This window comes from Ceratotherium simum, chromosome 10 (genome assembly GCF_057802395.1).
Source record: "Ceratotherium simum simum isolate JZ-2026a chromosome 10, ASM5780239v1, whole genome shotgun sequence".
In the NCBI taxonomy this organism is placed as follows: domain Eukaryota; kingdom Metazoa; phylum Chordata; class Mammalia; order Perissodactyla; family Rhinocerotidae; genus Ceratotherium; species Ceratotherium simum.
In genome coordinates, this window is record NC_141909.1 from 63,353,816 (window position 1) to 63,380,913 (window position 27,098).

At 38.3% G+C, this 27,098-nt stretch overlaps 1 protein-coding gene across 4 annotated transcripts; it reads right to left on the reverse strand.

The window, feature by feature from the left end:
* Positions 1–3,582: 3,582 nt before the first annotated feature.
* On the reverse strand, positions 3,583–22,006 carry CKAP2 (cytoskeleton associated protein 2). 4 transcript variants are annotated; one of them, XM_087436119.1, is made up of 9 exons: positions 21,852–22,006; positions 20,816–20,900; positions 16,059–16,131; positions 15,084–15,952; positions 13,846–14,050; positions 12,159–12,329; positions 10,115–10,184; positions 5,719–5,974; positions 3,583–5,220 (listed from the first exon to the last, which is right to left on the reverse strand). In XM_087436119.1, the coding sequence occupies exons 1-9, from the start codon at positions 21,919–21,921 to the stop codon at positions 4,965–4,967; spliced, it is 2,055 nt and encodes a 684-aa protein (XP_087292245.1). In that variant the 5' UTR covers positions 21,922–22,006; the 3' UTR covers positions 3,583–4,964. The 4 variants fall into 4 exon arrangements, with proteins under 4 accessions (XP_087292245.1, XP_004433746.1, XP_087292247.1 ...); XM_004433689.3 differs by having other exon boundaries at positions 16,059–16,137; XM_087436121.1 differs by having other exon boundaries at positions 16,059–16,137; positions 20,811–20,916; positions 21,852–21,994.
* Positions 22,007–27,098: the final 5,092 nt, after the last annotated feature.

The following is a 27,098-nucleotide window of genomic DNA, read 5'->3' on the forward strand; positions in this document are numbered from 1 at the left end:
GGCTGGATAATTCTTTGTTAAGGGAGGGGGGCGAGGTTGTCCTGTGCTTTGTAGGTTGTTCAGCAGTATCTCTGGCCTCTACCCACTAGATGCCAGCAGTATCCCCCGCCCTCAGTCATGACAACTAAAACACTCTCCAGACACTGAAAAGGTCCAAGGGTGGGGGGTTATTGCAAAATTGCCCCTGGTTGAGAACCACCAATCTAACTGGATGCTCTGAGCCTTAAAAGACCAAAGTGGAAAAGTAACTGTCTTTATGTGATAATAACATGGCAGGGAATTGCAGGCATCACCTCTCAGCTTTGCAGTAGATGGTGTACGATGAGCAGGTAGGAACAGATTAGAGAGCCAGGTTTCTGTCCTGATAAGCCATGTAGATACAACAAATATTTTTAAAATATTAAACTGATGTGATGCCCAATGATCTTTGAATCTCAAAGTTAATTTTCCTGAGTTCCTAATAAGATAATAGTTTCAAATTCCAGGTCTTGTTGATAGAGAAAAAAAGATTGTCTTAATTTTATGAGCTCCCCCTTCCCTTATGTATCAAGTGAGTTAGGTCTTAATATAGTTTCACTAGAAGCCATGTATATAGAAATGAGGGATGCTATAAGGGCAGTTTCAAGCAGGCATGAAACTGCTCTGCCTCTGAAACGTTGATGAAAAGGAAGAGAATAAGTTGGTCCTGAGAATCTGCTCCACTTTGCATCAGCTGGGGCAGCCTAGAGGCCGGGAGCTGCAGTCATCTGAGAGCTCGCTCATTCACGTCTGGCACTTGGGCTGGGAAGACTCAAACAGCTGGGGGCTGAACAGCTGGGGCTCCTCACGCTTCTGTGGTTAACTCCTCGGAGCTGAAAACCCCATCCCACCCCCCACATCCCCACAGTGGTTGGAGTTACATATTATATTTTTATTTTTTTAGTGGGTATCCTTATGTTTTTAAAGGTAAGGGTATATACTGTTTTGAAGTATAATTTACACATAATAAAATTCACCCATTTTAAGTGTACACCTCAGTGAGTTTTGGCAAATGTATAGCTGTGTAGCCACAATTAAGATATAGAACATTTCCATTACCCAAAAAGTTCCGTCATGTCCTTTCGCAGTCAGTCCCTTCTCCCAACCCCTGGCCCCAGGTAACCACTGATCTGTTTTGTCAATACAATTTTATCTTTTCCAGAGTTTCACATAAATGGAATTATATGTATGTAATTTTTTGTCTGGCTTCTTTTACTTGATGTGTTTTTGAGATTCATCTGTAGTGTTGTGTTTATCAGTTTGCTCCTTTTTCTTAACTTCCGTTTCTTTTTGCTTGATTTCCACTGTGTGGATAAAGCATAACAATGTTTTTTCATTCACTAGTTGATGGACTTTTAGGTTGTTTCCAGTTTTTGGCTAACATGAACAGACTATTATGAATGTCTTTGTGTACAATCTTTCTGGGGGTATATTTTCATTTCTCCTGGATACCTAGGAATGGAATTGCTGGGTCTTACTCTTACATTTTATATCTTTGATATTTAAACCCCTAGTACTTAATAGACCAAGAATAAACATGAATTTTTGTAACCTGCTCCCAAACATGATGTGCTTGTTAGCTAATTAAATTAGCTAGAATTAAAGCTAATTCTCTACTTTGTCTTCAACACCTCTCCTGTTGAAATCGTTGTTTTCATTTCATGTAATTAATGTTTTGTAATCTACAATTATGTAGACTTCACTTTATTTTGATTCGGTGTCCCTAACAATTCTTTTAAGTCTTAGATTTACTTTCTATTTCATTGGAATACTTTACAAATATTTTCAGATAAGTTCATGAGCAATAACCTGAAGCCTTGCATGTTTGAAAATGTTATTTCGCCCTCAAACTTGAATAACTTGGGTATAGAATTTAGAATTCTAGCTTCACCATCCATTTTCTTACAGAATTTCGAAGTTCTCAGATGTGCTAACTGGTGTTGCGCTTGTACCCACAGAGGTTGAACCAGTCCTGCTGCTACTAAGAGCTCCTGCAGTCTGCCTCCACCACACTCTTCCGAGTTAAAGATGCCTTTATAAAAAGTATCTTGCTGAAGAAAGCCCTCCCTGTTCTAAGGAAAAAATTTTACGTTTCCTTCTAATATATTTAAATTTAACCATTTATTCTACCTGGAATTTATGTTTGCAAGTAGTGTAGAGATTGAAATTTCTTGTTCTCAAAATGGAGAGCTGACTCACAGCTATTCTTTTCTCTACTATTTTGAAACGTATAATTTATCATTTACTAAACTCCCATGTAGTCTTAATTAACGTGACATTGATCTATGTCAATGAAAGTTCCTTATGACTCAGTAAATTAAAAAAAAAGCAAGTTGCAGAACCAAACATGAAGCATGGTGCCATTTATATCCAAACAAGCAAAACAAAATCCACATACCCACACACGTTTATATGCATGTATTTACGTCTGTGTATATATGTTAAATATACAGAAAAGAATTAGGAAGGTTACCATACTAATAATACATTTAAAAAGGGTAGTGGGATTGGAGTGGAGGAATTTTGCTTTATCTGTATCCAGATTTAAGAAGAATAAATTTGGATACACAACTGATAGCCTATAGAAAACCTGGGGCGGAAGTCTCTCTCTGCTTTTCCCTGGGTAGTTACCTCATTGTTCTGTTGACTGGTGACCTTTGCTCCCCAACCTTCAAATGGTCACCCAGCACCTCATATTTACATATTTCAGATCTAACTTACATAGAAAAGACTCTCAATCCTGATTCCAAATGCCTATGGAAAGGACTCTGACAGTCCAGCTTGGGTCAGGTGCCCATTCTGGCCAATCAGTCAGGGGGACAGGCAGATAACAGGGGACAAAATGACTAGAGGGGATTATTTCCACTTTACCCTTCAAAAAGACGAGGCTCAACTAATAACTTCTCCTTGGTCACATAACTTTTAAGTGAAGGTAGGAGCTGAGATTTTGAATGTAGGTCTGTTGGACTTCAAAGCTCATGCACCATACATCACATCCTTGGAACTATTTAGCTTGCATCAAACCTAGGTCAGACACATGGTAACTGTTCTTAAGCATTTGAAGAGGAGTTAGACCTATGTCTGTAAATGTTAGATCTTGGACTATTTAGAGAGAGAGAGATTTTCCCTCAGCTAAGGGAGGAGGAAAAAGAAAAACACTCTTTGAAACTTGTCTAAACATAGCACAGTTTATCTCAAGTTCTTTTTCACTGAGGTATTTCAAGCTATGCCATGTGGTTGAATGAACCATATGGTACTGCTATTATAAAGCTGCGAGTATAGGCCAACCTGAAGTTTATTTCAAAAATGGCATATTGTGCACCACTCATATAAAGTATGAAAAAAACAAACTAAAGAATTAAGGTAAAAATTAAGGTAAATTTTTAGATATGTAGATTGATAATGTTTCAAAAGGAAATACACCATTAATCATACATTTATTAAGTGTTGAAAACCTCAAGTCAAATCGCACTATAATGCATTTCAAAGGCAAAGTTCAAATTTATCCACTGTGCTTAAATTGCATTCATATTTGTTGAAATAAATGTCAGTGAAACATCGTAATGCAGATATTTTAATTTATTGTATACATATTAAGCACACAGCTTAAAAAAGAAAAATCCTATTCTCTAGAACATGAGAAGACAAATAGAACAAAGATTGGTGCTATTATACAAATGGAATGAATGAATATACACAAGATTAAGTATGTGACTTTCAACGATACTCATATTACACAGTTTTAAAACTATCTAAAATTCTTTACAATGACCAATTACTTATTTGCAACTGTAGAGCTGATAGAGGATGTATGCCATTTAAGTATTAGTTCAGAGACTTATACAACAATTTTATTGGTGGTATTTATGTCTGGGGAGAAGAGAAATGTTTACTGTATATAACTATCATGTTTCAGGGGACATGATTTAACAGTAAGTTTTTATATTATAAGGAAGAAAGAAGTTTTAAGTGTTAGTTATTTTAGAAATACTACTTAAACTAGAATGACATTTATTAATTATATATTCTTTCTATAACTCCATTCTAATAGTCTATAAACTATATCAAATGAAGCAATGGAAGTTAAAATTTTAACATTTTAGATTAGTCAAGTTACAAAAGGAACTAAAGAAAGGAACTCAGATTTAAAGTTTCGAATATCCACTAAGTTTGGCACGTTTTTTTTCTTACCATAAAGTATCTTCTCTTAGAAATGGGGTATTTAGTTAAACTATCCTCCTTAGTGACCTAGCTACAATCAAAAAGAAAGAGGCCAAGAAACCACAGATGCAGACTCACCAGCATAGATGGAAAGTGACAGAGAAGAACCACAGGCAGTCCAAGGGACACAACAGACCACAGCAGTCTGGGTAATAAGAATTAGGTGAAAAAGCAAGCTAAATTCTCTCTCTCAATATTTAAAGGGAGTTACTCTATGCATTCCAATTGTTGACTTTCATACTGAGCCAGAATCAAGGAAGGGCAAACAAGTCAGTATTCTGTTTAAAGCCAGGGATGTATATTATAAATTTTAAAAACATGGCCATGCAAAAATATAAATTTTATCTAGAACCCCTCATTTTCTGATGATGCAGCATTATTGTACTTATATTTAATGACATAATTTTTCTGTAATTTAGGACTACTAAAAGTAAAGTAAATAAGCTAATATTACGATGAAACTTGTTTATATTTAAGAAACATGGTAAACTAGTTGACAAAATTTACGTATCTTAGAGAAAAACTCAGTTTGTTGAGATGGACAAGGCAGGATTAGCCTTCTGACTCACAGAAGGCAACACGTGCTATAACGTGAATGTTAGTAAGAGCCCACTGCCATGAATACTTAGGTACTTGGCCAGCTCCTGACCTAAGAGACACACAAAGCCACAAGAAACAAACAAAATACCGCAGGAATAACAAAAACCCCATTCCTTATTGTAGCTTTATTTCTCTTCTGTTATTTCAGACTCCGAGTACATCTGGCACAGTGCTGCGTTAGGGCGACATACAAAAGCATCAGTTTCACGTCCCAATTCTGTTAACTGTTCCAATGAAGACACACACGGATAATGGTCCTTTAACATATCTGGCAATTTAGAAGTCTTCTCTTGAAGACGTCGAGAACGTCTAACTGGTGTTAGAAACTTCAGCTCTTTAAACATGGAATTTGTTTCATCAAACTGTATCTTCTTTTTTATACTAAAAAAAAGAAAATTATTCCCAGAGTTTAAAAATGTGAACATTTTTACTTTGGACTTTTATGCTATTTATCACACTATAACTTGTATGTTACAACCACATGATTGCTTGTCTTAGAGAATGCAAGCTCCTTGGAAGTCAAGAACTTACTCTTTTTCTCTATTTGTTGCTACAATTTGTACACAGTAGATTCTTGAATATTTGTAGAATTGGCTAATTGCTCAATTCCAAAAACTACTGTTACCAATAATACACAGAAATTAAACTAAAATTATTGATATAAAAGTTTTTTCCCCCAAAATGGCAATATTTAGGGAAAAGTAGAGCAAACACAGTATTTAAAAGGTGAAATGTCCCAATGACATTTGATTTGTTTGAAACCTTTCTATTAACAAATGATAGTTCTAATTGCAAGTTATCTTAAAGATTTTACAATACCATGTTTATTATCCCTAAGCACAAAAACAAATCACAACACATTACATTTTAAAAGTTTACCTTTGCAAGTATGGCGTAGCAGACACATTATATTTAATTAAGCAACTCGCCCTCGTTTCTGTATTGGGGGTTTTAACATCATTGGTTGGATCTTTTGTTTTGTCACCTTGCTTTTTTTCACAATCTTGAAACACCACATTTCTATGATGTCTATTTTCCATTTCCAGTTTTCCTGACTCTAGATTAACATCTATATCATCAATGTTGACTTCTTGGATTTGTTCCTTGGTTGCACAAGCCTCTTCAATATTTTCTCCTATAGAAAAACATTTACAGATTAAGTTTTTGGTCAAATTTAAAGGACAAAATTAGAAGACATTCAAGTTATTCATAGTTGGCCAGATTTTCAAAATAAAAGAACATAACTGCCATCTCCTAGCCACTACTTTTCCTCAGCAACTGCTGACAAGTATTTAACAAATATTTACTATCTCCTATGTGTCAGGGATTACAGATACAAATATAAGAATGACATCATCCCTGTCCTTTAAGAAGTTTATATTCCACAGAACAGACATGCTTGAAAATAATTAATTATAAAATGAGAAAAATGCTATAATTGAGGTAAGAACAAAGGGTTATGGGAACCCATAAAAAGGAATAACTAACTTTGCTTGTGGGACAGGGAGATGGCTAGGGAAGGCTTCACAAGTACAGTTATGCTGGGTCTTGAAAAATAAGCACTTGACAAGACCAAGGAAGACAATCTTGGTGTGAAGCTTAAAACAAAATGACCTAGTAAAACAACATTAAAGGGCTAGTGTGTTTAGAATATAGGGTAAGGAGTGAAGTGGAAATGCAGAGAGGAGGAGATGAGTTCAGACAGGTAGAAGGGGCTGGACTACGATGAACTTTATATGCAAGAAGTTTGGTAAAAAAAAAATTCACTGGAGAGACAGAGATACAATTAGGTTTGGTTACCATAAAGGATGGTTTAGAACGGCAGGGAATGACAAGTAATGATCTGTGATGGTAAGAAGACACAACTGTTTTAATAGTCTCAGCAAGGTGGCAGAGGCAGGCGGTAAGGAAGGGCCCGATATTTAAGAGTTATTTCTGAGTTAGGACTTCATAAATAAATGATGCATGTGTATGTCTGAATGAGTGTGCATGTGTATTAGGGGTATCCCTTCTAAAATTTCTTGCTGAGGAGTCTTTAATAACAGAGGAGGTTATTTTTTTCCTTTTTTGGTGGGGGGAGAGAGGAAGAGATGGTGGTATGGGGAAGCAGTGAAGGAAGACAAAGAGTTTGAAATAAAACATGTTAGATGTGAAATATTTGAGACATCCTGGTAAATCCACTGAGCTGAAAAGACCTCTAGATTTGATTATTAGGAAATTATTAGATTTTTACTTAATGATGTTTCAGTTACATGATAAATGTGAACGTGGTTCTTTTAGTAAGGGCAAGTTGAAGTGGGGAGAGAGGGAATATCGATTCATTAATTCAACAAATATTCAAGTGCCTAATATATGCCCGGCATGGCATTAGTACTGGGGATATAATGGTGAGGAAGATCAGACACAGTGCTTGTCCATCGAGTTGGTCGTTTAAGACAAGACAAACAAGTGCATCAAGTATTGCACAGAGAAAAAACAGGGAGCACAAAGCAGGTGCATCTGATCTAGCTGGGTGAGGAAGAAAGGTGGACACCAGCGAAAGCTACCCCAAGGAAGTGACATTTGGATTGATGTCTAAAGGATAAGTAGGAATTAGGTTAAAAATATAAGACTGGCTTGGAGAGACCCAGGGGCAAGAGAGATCATATAGCCCCTTCTAAGAAATAAAAGTAAAGAAAGAAATTCAGGGATGTGGAGGAGAGGGAGAGTGACAAGAAGAGGCTGGAGTCAGGAATTTAAGCAGGTGAGTGACGGGGCATTTGGGCTGCAGTGTTGAGGACGGATTGAAGCGGGAGCAGAGAAGCAGGAAACTCAGTTAGGAGGCTACTGCTGTAGTCTAGGTAAGAGCTGTGGGTGATCCTGACTATAGTAATGAGAGTAAGGATGGGGAGAAGCAGGTGGATTTTAAGAGATGCTTAGGAAGTTAAACTGAATTTGATTGGCTGGGGAACACAGACGGGGAGGTGGGAAAGGGAGAGGAAGTGAAATAGAACCCCAAAATTTCTGGTGTGGAGAACACAACAGTGTCAGTCATTGAGATAAGGAACCAAAAGAAGGATAAGGTTTAGGGACAAATGATGTACTCAAGTTTGGATATGTGGGATTGAGGTATCTGAGAGACACCCAAGTGATGCTTGTCTCTTATTATTTGTCTTATATTTCCCAATGATGTTTTCTTGCTGTTTACAAATAATTTTAATTTATAAAATTGATTTTATGTCTAGAACTTATAATTACACATTTCAGAAGGCCAAGAGTTTATAGATAGCATGTCTTTTTCCATCTAAAGACAAATATTCTACCTGCTAGAAAAGATTCCACTAACTAATATTATTCTACTAAGGAAAAATAAGATAGAATAACTGAATCAGATTTAAATACAGTCATACATTCTTAATGACAGGGAAATGCATCGTGAGGCGATTTCATCGTTGTGCGAACATCACAGAGTGTACTTACACAAACCCAGATGGTAGAGCCCACTACACACCTAGACCATGTGGGACCACCATCATATATGTGCTCTGTCACTGACCAAAACGGTTGTTATCTGGCACATAACTGTATTGGTTTTCTCTTTTCACATATCTCTAGATCTCTCTCTCTAGAGCCAGTGAGAATTATGAGGAAGAAGGTTCTTTTTACGAAATTCTTATTTCCAGTTTGCTGTCTTCAGCACTAAGACACAGGATTGGGGTTTTTTTTTTTAATTTTTAAAAATTTAGGTATAATTGACATAACATTAATTAGTTTCAGGTGTACAACATAATCACTGGATATTTGTATATACTGAGAAATGATCACCACAATAAGCCTAGTTAACATCTGTCCCCACACAGTTAGGAAAAAAAAATTTTTTCTTGTGATGAGGACTTTTACGATTTACTCTCTCAGCAACTTTCAAATATGCAATACAGTATTACTAACTAGTCACCATGCTGTACTTTATGTCCCCATGACTTATTTATTTTATAACTGGAAGTTTGTACCTTTGGATGCCCTTCACCCATTTTCCCAGGTGGGGTTATTCTTAAACCTTTCTCCTCCTTTTGTTTGTGGCATACTAGTCTTTCCTGGTTCTTCCTCCTGTCTCCTTGACTATTCCTTCTCAAGCTCCTTCATTAAATACAACCAGTAAGATCAGATCATATAGATCTTCTCTATGTGCCCCTGGGGCATATTAACAGCAACCATAAACTGAAATATTCTCTGTTGAACTAAACATACTGCCAATAGAAGCACGACCCCCTTGCACACAGATAAGCCGTTAGCATTTTAACCCCACTGAACAGTTTTTATTGGTAACATGTAACCAAAACTTAACACATTTAGAATTTCAGTGTGATCTTTGATTTTATTTAATGTTTAGCCCTTGACCTAGATCTCTATATTTTAAATTCATGTCGTGTACTTAAATAAAATAAGGATACTTCTAACTATTCTGGAAAGCAGTTTGGCAGCATATATCATGAGCCTTAAAAAATTCACACTGTTTGACTCTTCTTAAAACTAATCAAAAGAAAATAAGCAGATACAAGTATAGATGGTATATAACAGGTGCTCAAATATTTGTGATTGGGTGATATATAGAGTTATAGTAAAAAATTGCAAATAACTCTAGACAAGGAAACAATTTAGCTTACACTTATAAGTAGTGATTTCTCCTTTCATCTAAGCTAATTAATAATGGCTAAAGTTAACGAACTTACTATGTGCCACAGATGTGACAGTAATATACATTATTTCATTCAATGGTCCCAACGATCTTGAGGAAGATCTTAACATTATCCCATTTTACAGATAAGGAAGAGGTTAAATTTCTTGCAAAAGGTCACAGTAATTGGCACAACCTATATCTGAATCTAGAAAGTGTTTACATTTTATATACCTGATAGTTAACGAATCTCTTATCTCATTTTTATCTACTATCCCTAGCAAAGAGAATTCCTGAATAAGCTTCGCTAGAGCACAGAACAGATGATAGAATTTAATAGGTAGCAAGTCTTTAGAGATTATGTAGTCAAACTGCTTTACTTTTAAGACAGGAAATTAAGGCCTAGAGAGGTAAGGTAACTTTCACAGACACTCAATGACAAATTTGGGTTTGAACCAGACCTCCAAATTAAAAATTCTTTATAGTACACAAAGCCACCGAATCTCAGAGGTACATCAACAGATGTATGAGGAAAGAAATAACCTACGTATTTAAAAAGTCAAAAAAGATAAAAGAAAAATAATTCAGCAAAGAAATTTAATAAAATCACAATTCACTTACCAAATTTAACTTTTTCTTGACTCTTCATTGTTAGAATATCTGCAATTGCATGTCGCATCTCTTCCATAGGCTTAATTTTTTTAAATGAAGAAAGCAGACCCATATAAGTTTTATATTCTCAGACATTAAGTAGGTTGTTCAAGTTGAAAATATTAAAACCAGTGATTAAATTCCATATTTTAAGACAAGGCAATGGTTCTTAGACCATGTTTCTTAGAACACTTATTCTGCCACTCAAATGGAAAAAATGGCTGTCTTCTAATCTATAGAATAAAATTGAACTTAAGGGATAGACTTTCTCAGTTTAAATTTTTTCCCTGTAATTTTTCTTAAGCCTTTGGTAACTATTACTGCTTGCTTGATACGAACAAAATTAATGAACAAGTAGCAAATTAACATTATTAATATCTATTCAAGAGCTAATCATATTAAGTTTACTTTAAATTCATATTAAGTTTACTCCTTTTCTCTTACATTTAAGTCCATGGTTGTACTTTGGTTTCACATGCTATTAAATGCATCTCTGAATAGCTCAAGCTTGATCAGCTTAACATATTTCACTCATTCAAAAACTCACCAGTTCACTAAGTGTCCATTATATTCCAGATCAGACGCACTTACTATGTTCCTTTAAACTACCATGCCTACTAATGTATCATATTCAAGATATTATATAAAGGAGAAGCCCTGGCTCATAGTCTTAGTTCTAGAACTTAGTCCTGGACTACTTACACATCCTGCCTTCCATTTTCTTGGCTAATTTTGATCTGTTTTCCAATTTCCGCTCCGGTGTCACATCTTTCTCTTTGCACTACTGCTTTCTGTGTGAGCCCTGGGTCCAGTTACGCATCCTAGCTACGCTGCCACAAGCCTCCCTGAGTAACCTCTCCTCTGGTTCAACGCAGTAGGGACCTAAAACTCCCTTCCAGGAGTGCTTCTGTCAAACACAATTACTCCTCAGCAAAGTGTTTTACACATAATAGCCACTGAGATAATATCTGCTGAATATTTGATTTTTTGATTCAGGTGAAAGGCCAAATAGCATTTGTTGGCTTTGCTGAGGATAAAGTAAACAGACAATTCTTATGGAAAGGCTAAAAAGAAGAATTTTTTTAAAACTCACTTCATAAAGAATCTCCAAGAGTGCATTTTTGAGAAACTTGGTCAAAAGGAAACACATTTTAGGAACATTTGCCCATAAAAACCAACCAAACCAAAAAAACATCAAGATACAATTTATTTACACCCAGGGCTTTTCGTAGCAACAGACTAGGAAGAGGTGAGAGGCACGGTATTAAACCCCATGGTGGTAACAATGTCCAAGAAACTGGTTCATTGCCATTTTCTATATGTGGGCAGGACCAAACATAGGGCATATAAATATGAGTACATTAAGATCCACTCCTAAAGTGAAGGAGAGTTGTCTCACAAAGCCGTCAGAGCTTGCTAACATTTAAAAGTTAATATGATTTCGTTTGCTTATATTCAATAAATTTTAACGTTAAAAATTCAGTTTCCCTTGGGCCAGCCCCGTGGCGTAGCGGTTAAGCGCGCGTGCTCCGCTGCTGGCGGCCCGGGTTCAGATCCTGGGCGCACACCGATGCACCGCTTGTCAGGCCATGCTGCGGCGGAGTCCCATATAAAGTGGAGGAAGATGGGCACGGATGTTAGCCCAGGGCCAGTCTTCCTCAGCAAAAAGAGGAAGACTGGCACGGATGTTAGCTCAGGGCTGATCTTCCTCACACAAAAAATTCAGTTTCCCAGTAGATTTTTCAACTAGGAAATGTGCTACATGATGTGGTGTGCTAAAATATTTCTCACGACAGGTTGCATTAAAAGTACATTTCAGCTTATATCCATTTTCTAAGGTTTGATTATTCCTAGTACATGAGCAAGTTTTAGGAGGTTGAGAAGCAGCTTTTATCATATGCAATCCTTGTGGCCTTTAAACATTCATTACTATTACATATATAACCACAGTTTTATCAAGTTATGCTGAATCACTTACACTGTAATAATAGAGATCAGTAAGTTTTAATCTCACCTGAGCTCCTGCCAGAATGGCCTCCTCATAGATTGCGATAATATTTTCAATAGGACTTGTGAGCGGTTCAATACGTGCAAGGCATATCCAATATTTAACAAGTTTTTTGGCATCTGGAATATTTTTAATCAGGTCATTCAGTGTGACCAATATTTCCTCTCTTGGGCATCCCTAAAATAGCAAGAAACCAAGTGAGTGATATCTTTTAGCCTACAAACTACGAACAATTAAGTAAGCTTACTATAATCAAGATCAATGATAGAGAAAAAGTTGATAGAAAATTATTCATAAAAATATTCACTAATATCCTTCTTACTCCAAACTTATTCTGAATGGTTAGCAAGAAGCACATCAATCATGAGTATAAGGCAGAAAAAAATCAAATACCAGCTCAGAAAAATATTAGCAAAAAATGACTAACACTCTACTTGGTCTTGTTGTTTATCCTCATATATTGTGGGATTCCGTTTGTTAATACTTTATTTAGACTTTTTGCATCTACCAAATGTTTAATGGGTGAGAATAGCTTGCAGGGGTTTTTAAAAATTGTCTTTGTCAGGGCCGGCCCCATGGCTTAGCGGTTCAGTGCGCGCGCTCCGCTACTGGCAGCCTGGGTTCGGATCCCAGGCACGCACCAATGCACTGCTTCTCTGGCCATGCTGAGGCCACGTCCCACATACAGCAACTAGAAGGATGTGCAGCTATGACATACAACTATCTACTGGGGCTTTGGGGGAAAAATAAATAAATAAAAATTAAAAAAAAAAAATTGTCTTTTTCAGGTTTTGATATTATTGGTAATAATGGTTTTTAAAAATTGCCTTTGTCAGGTTTTGATATTATTTGATATTAAGGGTAAAATGAATCTGGAAGGGTTTATGTAAGTAAGAAATATATATAGTTAAACAGTAGGGCAGGAAAATTCCCTAGCATCAACAAAAACTCCAGTTGAGCAGGATATAAGAATAGAACCAGAGTTTCTCTGATTGTAGTTTTCACTGGTCATCAGAATCACAAAAATTTAAAGATGCTCATGAAGACTAGAGTAAGGTTTGAAATCATAGTCTATATAATTCAGTCTTGCTATGGATCTTAGACACTAGTGGGTGACCAAAGGAAAATTAAAGAGTAGTCAGAAAATAAAGGAAACATTCTGGAGTTGATTATTATACTCCATAGGATTTTGGTCCAAACAGTAGAACTCTACAATAAGTTCAAGACCATAATGATGTTGGTTTAGATTAATGGGATTCTGTTTGCAAATATTTTAGTTAACTTGAATGTAATCTGTGATAACAATGACTCACTAATCTGTGTTGCTAGTCTTTAGTAAAATATGTAATGAGTGGAAAAAATAATTTGTAAATATGTTGAATGAATGTAAGAAACAGAAATATCAGTGAATTTCCACCCCTAGCCCACTGTATATATTAACTTTAGAGGAATACAATATTTATAACTCAAGTAAAAAATCTAATGATCCCTTTGATATATTTACATGAACAATGAAAATGCAGTCCATAAAAGGCTCAAGAGAAACAATCTCACAATTAACATTAAGTCTACATAACACCACTGACACATCACTTGGTCAAAAACAACTGACAACATAATTTAATGAGATAATGTTTATGAAGGTAATTTGCAAACTATAAACTAGTACATAAATATAAGATAAAGACTCTACCTCATTAATCAGGTTTAGGCATTCAGAAAACGTCTTGTTTACTTTCTCAGTAAATAACCGTTGCTCATCTTCTTCTGCCATGGTAGTCCAAAAGGACCCAACTGGTCTTTCACTTTGTTCTCTGGGCTCAGGCTGGGTAACTACTGAGCTGGGAGGCCTTTTCAGCACTTTTCCTTTACTAGCTTTCCACTCATTCAGACGAGCTCTATAGTTAGAAGCAGGATATAAACATTACTGTGATACTGATTATAGAATTCTGTCAAATAGAGGAAAAGTTAAAAAATTTCAGGTCTTGGGCGGGCCCTGTGGCTTAGCAGTTAAGTGTACGCGCTCCACTACTGGTGGCCCAGGTTCGGTCGGATCCCGGGCGCGCACCGACGCACCGCTTCTCCAGCCATGCTGAGGCCGTCCCCCACATACAGCAACTAGAAGGATGTGCAACTATGACATACAACTATCTACTGGGGCTTTGGGGGAAAAAAAAAAAGGAGGAGGATTGGCAATAGATGTTAGCTCAGAACTGGTCTTCCTCAGCAAAAAGAGGAGGATTAGCATGGATGTTAGCTCAGGGCTGATCTTCCTCACAAAAAAAAACAAAAAAATTTCAGGTCTTTAAGTAGCTCCATGCCAGTGGCACATACGCAGTTCACAGTTAATTAAAGAAAAAGAAATATTGAACATATCAATGTTAATTATATGCTCAAAGACCCCAAGAATGCAATTTTAAATAGAGAGGTTATAAAATATTTCCTTTTTTTTTTTTGGTAAGGAGATCAGCCTTGTGCTAACACCTGCCAATCCTCCTCTTTTTTTGCCAAAGAAGACTGGCCCCGGGCCAACATCCGTGCCCATGTTCCTCCACTTTACATGGGACGCCACCACAGCATGGCTTGACAAGCGGTGCATCGGTGCACGCCTGGGATCCGAACTGGCGAACCCTGGGCCACCGCAGCGGAGCGCGCACACTTAACCGCTTGCGCCACCGGGCTGGCTCCAATATTTCCCATTTTTATTAAGCATTTTAATTTAGATTATATAAAACAACCTAATAAAACGCACTCAAGCACAGTAACTTAGATCATCGTGTTCCAAATTATAAATTTGCTTAAATCTGTCTGCATATGACAGAAGAAAATCCACACACACAAAATTCGAATAATACATTCAAGAAAATTATAAGCCAAATTCACAAATGGTACTCTATTGAAAATTAAGCAAATAAAATTACATCTACTTACCTTCTCTCTTCTGCGGTTTCTTTGGGCTGAGTCGATCTACTATCAACAGCTGCTTTTGCTATAGTATGTCTGCGCTGGTCAGTGGTTTTTGACTTTTCTATCGGTTTCATATTGGAAGATGAAGCAGGCCTGACCACAATTTCAGAAGTCATGCTTCTTGGCAGTGTCTTACTTCTTTTTACATCCTGAGAAGAACTGGTTTTGACACTGGATACAACTGTATTTGGTTTTAATAATTCTTTCTCATGAGGCCCTTTCTGAAAGGTAACATTGGCAGAGGTTCTACTGATGCCCTGTCTCATGGTGTTCTGGGTATTATCATGGCGACTTCTAACAGGAGGTCGCACAAGTTGTCTGTTCTGGGATGTAGTGTTCACAAACTTAGTGGTAGTCGTCAGATTTGAGGCTTTATCACTGTCCACTGGGACACTGCTGGTGCTGACAGGCTGAGGCTTAGCAGCTCTAGAGACAGTAGCTGTAAGTTCCTTTGTTGTTGCAGAACTCACATCTTTGGCTTGTAGAGGTTTTCTAAATGAATTAATCTTAGACTGAACAATTTGGCCACGATAAGATCCAAGCACATGTTTCTTGGGCATGTTAGCATCTTGCTTTGGTTTTTCTGTAGTCATTTGTTTCTTTTTACTATTGTTTTTGAAGTGAAATGCTTGGCTTAATGTCATATGTTGACTTTGGGTATCATCTTTAACTGGTAACAACTGCAGAGTTTGATTATTACTCTCAAAATTATGTGAATCAGTTGCTATAGTTGAATTGGTTAATTCATTAGAAGGTTTTAAAGGAGTACAATTTTTTTCCATTGTTATATTATTTTTGTTCCCTGTGGGTCCACTGACATTTTCTTTATCAGCCTACAAGAATTATTGAAGACAAATCAGTATTTCAGAACTGATTTCTTTCAGAAAGAGTTTAGGAAAGGGAAAGGGACAGTTTATGAGGGCTATGCCCATGTCTTACCATTTTTGTTTTAAGTTTCAGAGCTGTTGTCCCTTCTCGGACCTGGCCCTCAGATGTCATCACTTTCTGGTCTCTATAACTTAAAAAAAAAAAAAAATTAACCCTGTACCAAGGAAGTTTCTTTTTTGAGAGAAGGCTATTAACAATTACCTGACTGTGTAATTTTAAATTGAGGCAAGAACTGTGCTGAGATTTATTTGTCCTAAGCAAAACTTTTCTCTATTATAGGGTGATTTAATAATGTAAACAAGATGGCTGAGGAATTGCAAGATATTTTCTTAAAGGTCTTAACACTCTCCCCCCACAGGATATATAAACACTTGATAATCTCATTCCAAACCATTCTTCTCTAGTCATTCAAAAAAGTCTTCATAAATTTTTATTAAGACACTTTCTTTGGTTAGTTTTAAGTACTTAGTAACAGATTTACATTGAAAAAAATTTAAAAGTAGATCTTCCAAAAAAAAATCCAAAATTTTCCATATGTACACTCACAGCTTAATTTATCAAGAAGATGGACTTTAGTTTCTAGATGGCATTGCATTTAGAATATATATCCAAAGCAAATGCTTCCTCAAGAATTTGACCTAAACTCTTTTTCAAAGACATAGACTGGTTAGTACAGGCCGAGAGAATCTCTTGGCAAGTGATTATGATGATTCTGCATTCCATGAAGAAAGGAAACAACAGGGTCAATTAGACATGCCATTGATTCTAAGACAGATCCCAAGTTCAAAGATGTTAAAATGTGAAAAAACGGACATTTTAGAGTCAACAAAATTTGATATCTCTGTAGTTGATAATTTTGGTTACGGTGCCTTTAACATCTATTTGCTCAGTCTGCTTGGAGAAAGGGCAGAACTTTGACACAGGTTGTACTACACATTTTGAATGATGGCAGAGAAGGTCAAAACATGACACTTAACAAGCTATCTTCTGAGTGTAGGTGCTTCCTATTCCTCCCAGGCATTGCCAGTCGCCCAGAGTATAGCAGTGTCTCCCCAGTTTAAGCTCCTGCATCCACTACCTGACGGCGAAAACTTGTCTCGTTATTCCCTGGCCTGTCTGCTGTTGCGTGGGAGGAGATGATGCTCACAACCTGCCAGGTTGCCCGCAATGTGGTACCTCAACTAATCAGGCTCCCTATTGATCTCAGCTTCTATTACTTCTGGGCTTACTGTAGACTAGGATGTTATCTCACTGAGAAAATCAGAAGTAATCTTAACAAGAATTAGCCTATCTTTCCTCCACCAAAGACTACCAACCTATCTGCCTCTGTATCCATATATTTTGCCTTCCCCCTAGTCTAATGGATAAACTGACACCATGCTGATCTAGGGTCAAACTCACCATTTGTGCTCTCCCTCTTCCCTTCTCAGGGACTTTTTCCCTGTGATTATCTGCTCATTCTTTTCCACCATTAACTTGTTTCTCTACTAGGTCATTCCCATCAGCATACAAACACTATGTATTACACCTCATCTTAAAAAGCTTTAAACCTCACATTCCCTTGCAGCTACTGCCTCATTTTTCTTTTCTTTATAGAAAAACTCCTCAAAAGGAGATATCTATACACACAGTCTCCACGTGGTCACATTCCATTCTCTCCTCAGCCTATGCCTAGCAAGAATTTGCCCCTACCACCCTACTAAAACTCCTAACGCCATTCACTTCCACATTTCTACAACTCATGGTCAATTTCGTCTTCATCTTACTGAACCTTTCAACAGCACTTGATACAGGTAGTCATTCTGTCTTTAAACACTTTCTTCATTTTGCTATTGGATCACCAACTCTTCTACTTTTCCTCCTACCTCAGTGGTCCACTTCTTTTAAGTCTCTCTCTCTTCCTAACCTTGCGGCTCAAAGCCGCATACAAATTTTAAACTTTTCTTCTGCCTTTTTAGTTTTATACTTCTCAGGGACTCCTCTTTTTCTGTCAGTGTTAACAGAATTCTAGTGCTTAGTCTTGAAATTGCTGGCCTTTCTAACCGCTAGCTAAAAATCTCAGGATGATAAGAAGAATCCACTTATTCACCTGTTCAGTGTGAAGACTTATAGGAAAATATATAATCCTATTCTGTCTTGTTAAGATAAAATTGCCCTCAAGGGTTATCTGAACAAGGAGTCTTAAAATACACTAGAGGGGGCTGGCCCGGTGGCATAGTGGTTAAGTTCGGGCACTTCGCTTCCTGGGCTGGGGTTTGTGAGTTCGGATCCCAGGCGCAGACCTATGCACCGCTATCAAGCCATGCTGCGGCAGGCGTCCCACATAGAAAGCAGAGGAAGATGGGCATGGATGTTTGCCCAGGGTCAATCTTCCTCAGCAGAAAGAGGAGGATTGGCAACAGATGTTAGCTCAGGGCTAATCTTCCTCACCAAAAATAAATAAATAAATAAATACACTAGCGATTGTAAACTACTACTGTTTAATTTTGAGAAGCTGCAACTCTGATTGGTTGTCTATTTAATAATTTGTTGCTCAAGCAATAATATTTAAACCGACATCTGTTTTTCAAAAGGATTAAATACCGTACTTGTGAGGTTTCTTGGTAAAGCCAGAAAAGAGTTAAAAAAAATTTTTTTCTTCTCATTGTGTATAAGAGTATTACAAACCTCATGACCCAGTTAGATTCCTTATTTAAATATGTAGTTAAGAGTCACTGTCTTATTTAAATTAATATTCTCTGCTTACTCTCTAGTAATCTCATTACACCCTAAGGTTTTAAATAATTATCACCTACACATCGGCAATTCCCAAGTTTATACCTCCAGTCTAAATCTCACCCCCGAACTTCAGATACATAACTATTTGGCATCTCCAATTTGGATGTCTTACTGGTACCTCAAACTTAACATGGTCAAAACAGAACTCTTGATTCCCCTACTCCTCTCTCAGTCTTCCCCATTTCAATACACAGTGTCACTATCCACTCAGTTATTCAAATCAAAAGTCTAGGATCATCCTTTTGTCTTAAAGAAATATGCCATCTGTGAAAGAAAATCTTTACTCCAAAGTAAAGCAACTTATTAATGTAAAGTTAAAAATTAACATATAAAGTTACAAAATTATAAATATTTCAGAGAATATCCATATACTCTTTCCCCAGATTTGCCTCTTGTTAACATTTTATCCCATCTGCATTATGTGCACTCTTTCTAAACATGTGTGTAGAGCATATACAATTTTTTACCTGAACCTTTCAAGTTAAGTTATATACATGATGGCCCTTTACCCCTAAATACTTCAGTGTTTATTTCCTAAAAATAGAGATTTTCTCTTACATAACCACAGCACAGTTATCAAATTCATAAATTTACCTTGATACACCATCTTAATCTATTGTCCACATTCTATTCAGAAAACTGACCTAAAAATGTCTTTTACAGCACTTCCCCCTTCTACTTTAGGATACAGTGTAAGGGGTCAGGTATTGAATTTAGTTGTCACATCTCTTTAGCCTCCTTTAATCTGGAATATTCAGGATCATCTTTAACTCTTCTTTTTTTTACATCCCATATCTAACCCATCACCAAGTCCTGTCAGCTCTATCTCCTAAATATAAGTAAAATCTGACACTTTCTACCATGAGGAAGGGTAGGAAGCACTCATAAAGACAAAATATATCAATAAGTAAAGTACCTAACATAAAGAAATGCAAATTAAAACAAGATTTTTTTTTAACCCATGAGGATGGCAATGATCTTTGGAGGAAATCAGGGAAACCGGGAGAATAAAGTATTTCAAGAAACCGTCCACTGTGTGTAAAGCCACTTGAGAGATCAGGAAATGACAGCTACCACTTATTGGGCTCCTGCTATGTACCAGGCATGGCACAATGCATTCACTATCTCATTTAATCCCCAAGAAACATGTATTACTATCCCATTTCAATATAAGTAAACAGACTCAAAGAGGCCAAGTAACTCCCCTGAGGTTACATAGTTGTAGCAGCAGACTTACAGATTCCAGCTCAGGTCCCTATCACTCTGAAGCCCACGCTCTTCGACTGCACAAGAAGCACCTGGAAGGATGTTACTAGCAGTTATCTCTAGAGAGTGAGGGGACCCTTTGATTTTCTGCTTTATGTACATTCATGGGTTTTTGTTTCAGCCACAACCAGGTACTATTTTTTAAACTTTAACAAAATAATACAAAAATATTCCTATGGAGGGTTGAGACTAAAACAAATGGTCTCCAAACATTTGGGAGGGCTACCTCCCAAAAAACAAGCCCCCTCCTCCCAACTGAGTAAAAACCTTGCTAAATTATAGAAAGACTGATGTTTTGTAGCACCGTATAAACTATAAGCCAATTGTTGGTATATACTCACACCATGCTTTAAAATTGTTTCCTCTTAGAGTGTGAATTAATTTACACAAGAAACAATGATCTAATGCTGTGCCATCCAATAAGGCAGCCACCAGCCACATGTGGCTATAAAGCACTTGAAATGTGGCTAGTCTAAATTGAGATTTTCCAAAAGTATAAAATATACACCAGATTTTGAAAACTCAGTACCCACCCAAAAATGTAAAATATCTCAGTAGTAATTTTTAAGTATTACATGTTGAAATGATAACATGGGATATACTGGACTAAATAAAATTTCATTAAAATTCATTTCATCTTTCAAAAAAACATTTTCGATGTGGCTACTGGAAAATTTTAAATTACATGTGTGGCTCATATTACATTTCTATTAGGCAGCTCTGATATAATTTTACAGATCTGAAATGAAAAAATTTGACCTTACCTGAATAATATCCGATTTTCCTGTTTGGATGCAAAAAAAGTTTTTCTTTTTAACAGATGCTCCTTGAGTTTTTGTCTTCTTTGTTCTAAATAACAAAAGAGCTACAAGTCAACGTTAATTACAACAATAGTATCAAATTAATATTGACTAAATGAAGATTTTACTTCGAAAAATGTTCTACGTGAGATCACACATCTTGTATATAACAGAAAATTTCCCAATTCAGTATTGCCTTTGAGAAATAATCCCATTTTTAAGAGATTGTTACCATAAAGGGTCCTCACAAGAATCACATTCTCTACTGTGTGGAAGTGAAAAATCTGGAGAACATCATTTTCAACATACGGTTACTGAAAGCCAAGCTTTAAGAAACTAAACTGTAGAGATGAGACACTAGACTACAAGTTCTGTCTAATTTACGAGAATTGGGTTGGGTGAGAATTTCTTTCTTCTGTTTTCCCATGTGTAGGACAGAGAAATAACAACATTACTTCTGAAGACCAGCCAATCCTGGATTTCCGTAAAGTCAAAGGCGAAGACGTTAAATTTGAAGCATCCGACGAGGCAATCCCATCCCTCCAGAAATTCACTCGCGTCTCAGGAGGGGGGAGCGCCTCGCGCAGGCGCAGTGGGCTCTCGCCGCAGATGCGGCCCCGCCCCCGCGAGCGCCGTACCCCGAACGCGGGTCCCAGCCTGAGTCCCGCACACGCCTCCTCCCTAAACCGATTCCTCCAGTGTAGGCCCGTCTCCGCCGCCAGTGGGCTACGCCCGCCAGTAGCGACCGCACGTTGGCGCTCAACCCGCACGCTAACACCACCGACCCAGCACCACTCTCCATTTCACAAATGCCAAAAATGTGGCTGCGAAAGGCCGAGAGACCCGTTCAGGCTGCTCGCACAACTGGTGAGGGCTGAGGCTGGTCTGCGGACCCAAGCCCCTGACCGCTGAGCCCCAGCCATCTCCCCCACGCCCGCCCCCCGCCCTCAGGCCAACCACCCGCCCGCCGCCTCGCGCGCTCCCGCCACCGCGGCCTCACCTCTGAACGCGGACTGGGCCCTCTGACTCGGGGGCAGCTGCAGATCGCAGGGCACGGCTGGGGTGCTCATCGCCGCTCGGCGCACAGCAGGCGTCTGCGTCTCGGCCGCCCCGACTCCCTCCAGCTGAGGCCGCCGCACACCCGGCTCACAGCCCGGGGCGCCCTTTAGGCGGCGCGGCCGCCGCCTCCGCCCATTTGCCCAGCGTGAATTGAATGGGCCAATGGGCGCAGGGGGGCGGAGCCTGGGCTGCGGTTGCCCGGGCGGGTCTTGTGTCTGCCGGATTCGGTTAGTGCCCTTTGGACTGAGTCCTTAGGTTTTCAAACTTAAACACCGCTCTTCGTCCTGGGCATGCAAGGGAGGAGTCGGCCTGCAGAGTCCCTGCTATGGAGCAGATAAGACTAGTCTTTAGACGCTCACAGTGCATTGAGGAAGGCGGACGAGAAAAGTGTTGTTTGGCTGCGCTTGTTAAAAATGGGCGTGGTCACTGAAGAGGAGGAAGCTATAATCGCTGACTACTGTACCGGGAGCATGTGTATTTCCCTTGCACAAATATTACTTCACTGCCGCATCACAGCTCTGAAGTGGGACTTTATCATCTCCTGTTTCACAGATGAGGTGACAGGTTCAGAAGGTATTTGTCCACATTTGCACAGCTTGCAAATGGGAACTGAAATGAGGGTCTATTTTCCTTTGTACTACACAATTATCAGATGCAAAAAAGAGGAGAGGAAAAGAAAGGGATAAAATGAGGCTAGACCGTTCCCTTATAATCCTCTTGTGAAGATAAAATAGCATTCGTTGCAGACATTTTGTGTTTGTGAGTTTGTGTGCTGCCATAATCTTTCAGTCCTCATCTAAAAATAGCACCTTCATAAAACCCTAGCAAACACCCAATCCACAAGACAAACGAAACAGCTCAGAGCTAGAAGGTTTTGGGGGGTGGCGGTGGGGGAAAGCTAGAGAGAGTTCTGGGCAGTGACTTTCTGTTTTTAAGCAGTGGGTTCCCAGCGTTTCTCTGTCTTGCCTGATCACTGAGTAAGGCTGGGCTGGACTGTTTCAGCCAGGTGTTAAGGATGGAGATAGAGACGGGAGGATGTAATTTCTGTCTCCCCTGCCCAGGTCAGAGGGCCTCACAGCTGGCTGTCAACTGTGGTCAGTTTTCCCCATCTTTCTCTGCTTTTTTCTTCGGACATCTTATGGTGGCATCTTGCTAATAAGGAAGTTAGTTTGAGATATTCTGTAGTTTTTTTTCTTAATGAAATGTCCCATTCTTAGTGTATCTTTGCCTGTACTTAAGGTCAACTCTGGGAGAACCAACAGCCAAACAGCACCCATCACCATCCCTAAGACATCACTGCTGTTTACATAGTACTGTTAATATTGTTAATTATTTACTAAAGTTTCAACAGACAGATTGGGTAACCAGGGATCCCCATTAAGTGACAGAGAACAGTTAAACAAAATAGAACAGTTAAAAAGTGACTCAAGAACCTCCAAAGCATTATGCTATGTGAAAGAAGCCAGCCACAAAAAGTCACACATATGGTATGATTCCATTTATATGAAATATCCAGAATAGATAAATCCATAGAGACATAAGACAGATTGGTGGTTGCCAGGGGCTGGGGGTAGGGGGAAGGGGGAGAGACCATTTAACAGGTTAGGGGTTTTACTTTGCAGTGATGGAAATGTTTTGGAACTAGGTTGAGGTGGTGGTTGTACAACATTGTGAATATATTAATGCCACGGAGTTGTTCACTTTAAAATGCTTAATTTTACGTTATGTGAATTTCAGTATTTTTTTTATAAGTGGGCATGGTGAAAAAAAGAAAGTGACTCAAAGAAAACCATGGAGATCTCAATAGACTGAGGTGGTGAGCAGGAAAACCTGCAAAACTGCTAGGTTTTCCAACGTGGCAATTCTCCCCTAATCTCCAGACTCACCCACTTGAAGACTGGTATCTTTTTAAGATACTTTTTTTATATCATCGTCCCACAATTGTTGGAGGGAAGGCATACTGTTTTCTAGAAAATTCAAAGAGAATACTTCCTTCCAGCTGTCTTTGCTAACACAGCTGACCATGAAATTGCAGCCACCTGGCGTATCGATGATCTGCTTCAGTTGTTTCTCCTGTGGTCACCTGGAACAGGGAAGGGCCTATGAGAGAACAGAGTGGGACGATCTAAGGAATAGAAGGAAGGCAAAGACAGGGTGAGGACACAAAGTCCAGGGAGGAGGAAGCCTCAAGAAAGAGGGAATGGTCCAGTCTTGGGCGCTGAAGACGTCTAGTAGGATTGGAACTGAAGGAGACCATTGGATTCAGAAGCTAGGAGGTTTTGGCAAAAACATTCTGTGGAAAAGTATGAAATATTGCTGAGAGAAATTAAAGAAACCTTAACCAAATGAAGAGATATAATATGCTTATGGATCAGAAGATTCTATATTGTTAAGATGTCCATTCTCTCCAAGTTGATCTATTCAGTCCCATCCCAATCAAAATCCTAGAAGGCTTTTCTATAGAAATTGACAATTGGATTCTAAAATTTAAATGAAAATGCCAAGGATCTAGAGAGGCAAAACAATTTTGAAACAGAACAAAGTTGGAGGACTAGCACTGCCTGATTTCAAGATGTATTATAAAGGCACAATAATCAAGATAGCGTGGTATTGGTGTAAAGAAAGACAAAGAAATCAATGGAATACAATAGAGATTCCAGAAATATACTCAAGCCTCTCTGGCCAGTTGATTTTCTACAGTTTCCAAGACAACTTAATGGAGGACAAGGATAATCTTTCCAACAAATTGTGCTGAGATGACTGGATATCCACATATGAAATATTAACCATAAGCCTCACCTCACCCCTTGTACAAAACAAAACTCAAAAAACACAAAAAAATAAAGCCCAAAATGGAACATAGAACTATATAAGGTCTTCCAATCCATAAGCATAATATATCTCTCCATTTAGTTAGGGTTTCTTTAATTTCTCTCAGCAATGTTATGCTCTTTTCCACAGAATGTTTTTGCCAAAACCTCCTAGCTTCTGAATGTAAAGAATCTAAATGTAAGAACCCAAACTATAAGACTTCTAGAAGACAATAAAGGAGAAAATCTCAGTGTTAGGCAAAGATTTCTTAAATAGGAGACTTTGTGTTAGGCAAAGATTTCTTAAATAGGAGACTTTGTGTTAGGCAAAGATTTCTTAAGTAGGAGACAACACGAGCTGTAAAAGAAAACACTGGATTTCATCAACATTAAACCTTTTGCTCTTCAAAAGGCACTTTAGAAAACTACAAGGCAAGCTACAGAGTAGGAGAAAATATTTGCAAAACATATTTCATGAAGGACTTTCATCCAGAATATAAAAGAACTCTTACAATTCAATTTTTTAAATGTGCAAAAAAATTTCACTTCACCGAAGAAGATATAGGAACTAAAAATAAGCACATGGAAAGATGCCTAACATCATCAGTCATCAGGAAAATGCAATTAAATTCACAATGAACTGCCACTCCACACTGAGGAACGGGGACTCTCATACACTGCTGGTAGTAATACAAAATGATATAGCTACTTAAAGAAAACGGTTTGGTAGTTTCTTATAAAATTAAATATGCACTTACCATATGATCCAGCAATTACTCTCCTGGGTACTTAACCAAGAGAAATGAAAACATACGCACGCGAATGTTTAGAGCAGCTTTACTCATCATAGCCCTAAGCAGAAAATAACCTAAATCTCCACCAGCTGATGAATGGATAAACAAATTGTGACATAGCCAGACAACTGACCACTCCTCAGCAATAAAAAGGAACAAACTACTGATAAATGCAACAACATGGATAAAACAGAAAACCTCAGTTTTTTCCTTCCTAAAGTAGGGAAAAACCCAGTTCTTTCCTACTGTGCTTCCTTCCTGTGTGTCTCCTTTGCTTTTACATAGAACACTTCACTTCTGACACTTCACAAGTGTGTGGAGGTTTTTTCCCCACAGCAAGCAATTCTCTGTGACACTAGCTGGATGTCCTATAATTTAACTCAATTCTAAAATCATCTATCTATTTGGAGATAGTGTCAGATCCCACAGGTTAAGGGCTCAGTCCCACAAGACTGTCATCCTACCACACCCACTTCAGATGCCAGTGGCAAGCCCAGGTTATCACCTGTGCTTCTGTCTGACCAGCTGTAGTTTGGAGGTTCCAAAGACCCCCTCCTTGGGTTCAATTAATTCACTAGAGCCGCTCACAGAACTCAGAGAAACACTTACTTACGTTTACCAGTTTATTAAAGGGTATTATCAAGGATAGAGATGAAGAACCAGGTGAAGAGATCCATAGGGCGAGGTCTGGGAAGGTCCCGAGTGCAGGAGCTTCTGTTCTTGTGGAGTTGGGCTGCATCACCCTCCTGGTGCAGATATGTTTGTCATGGAAGCTCTCTGAACGCCCTGCTATTGGGATTTTATGGAGGCTTCCTCATGTAGGCATGATCCATTATTAACTCTATTTCCAGCCCCTCTCCACTCTCTAGAGAAGTGGGGGAGGGGAGCTGAAAATTCCAAACTTCTATTCATGGCTTGGTCTTTTTGGTGACCAGCCCCCACCCAGGAGCCATCTAGGAGCCCAACCAGAGTCACCTCAACAGAACAAAAGAGGCTCCCAGTGCTCTTATCACTTAGGAATTTACAAGTGTTTTAGGAGTTCTGTGCCTGGAACCGACGGTAGAGACCAATATATATTTTCTATTATCTCACGATGGATGAGTCTCAAAAACATGGCTTTACAATTAAGAAGCCAGATACAAAGGACTACATACCTTATGGTTTCTTTTGCATTAAATTCTAGAAAAGGCAATACAATAGTGATAGAAAGCAGATCAGTGGTTCTTGGAGACCAGGAAGTAGGGAGAGGAATTAAGTGCAAAGGGGCTGAGGAAACTTTTTGGGGTGATGAAAATGTTCTATATATAATGACTGTGTTTATATGACTGTAGAGAAACCTCATCAAATTGCATATTTAAAAGCTGGTATGTTTTATTGTATGTAAATTATCCCTAAATAAATAAAAGAACCCAAAAGAGAGGAGGGAAGGAAGGAAGGAAAGAGGAAAGGAAGGAAAGAAGGAAGAAAGGGAATTGTGCCCAACTGAGTTTTTGGACAAGATTCTTTTTTTTTTGTGAGGAAGATCAGCCCTGAGCTAACATCCATGCCAATCCTCCTCTTTTTGCTGTGGAAGACCAGCTCTGA

Excerpts from the sequence above, each read along its gene's own strand:
- CKAP2 (XM_087436121.1), bottom strand. The coding sequence starts at position 21,921 with ATGAGCACCCCAGCCGTGCCCTGCGATCTGCAGCTGCCCCCGAGTCAG. Across the intron at positions 12,330-13,845 it reads GCCTAAACCTGATTAATGAG|GGATGCCCAAGAGAGGAAAT; the intron begins GTAGAGTCTTTA and ends TTGCTATTTTAG. Across the intron at positions 5,975-10,114 it reads TCAAGAAAAAGTTAAATTTG|GAGAAAATATTGAAGAGGCT; the intron begins GTAAGTGAATTG and ends GTTTTTCTATAG.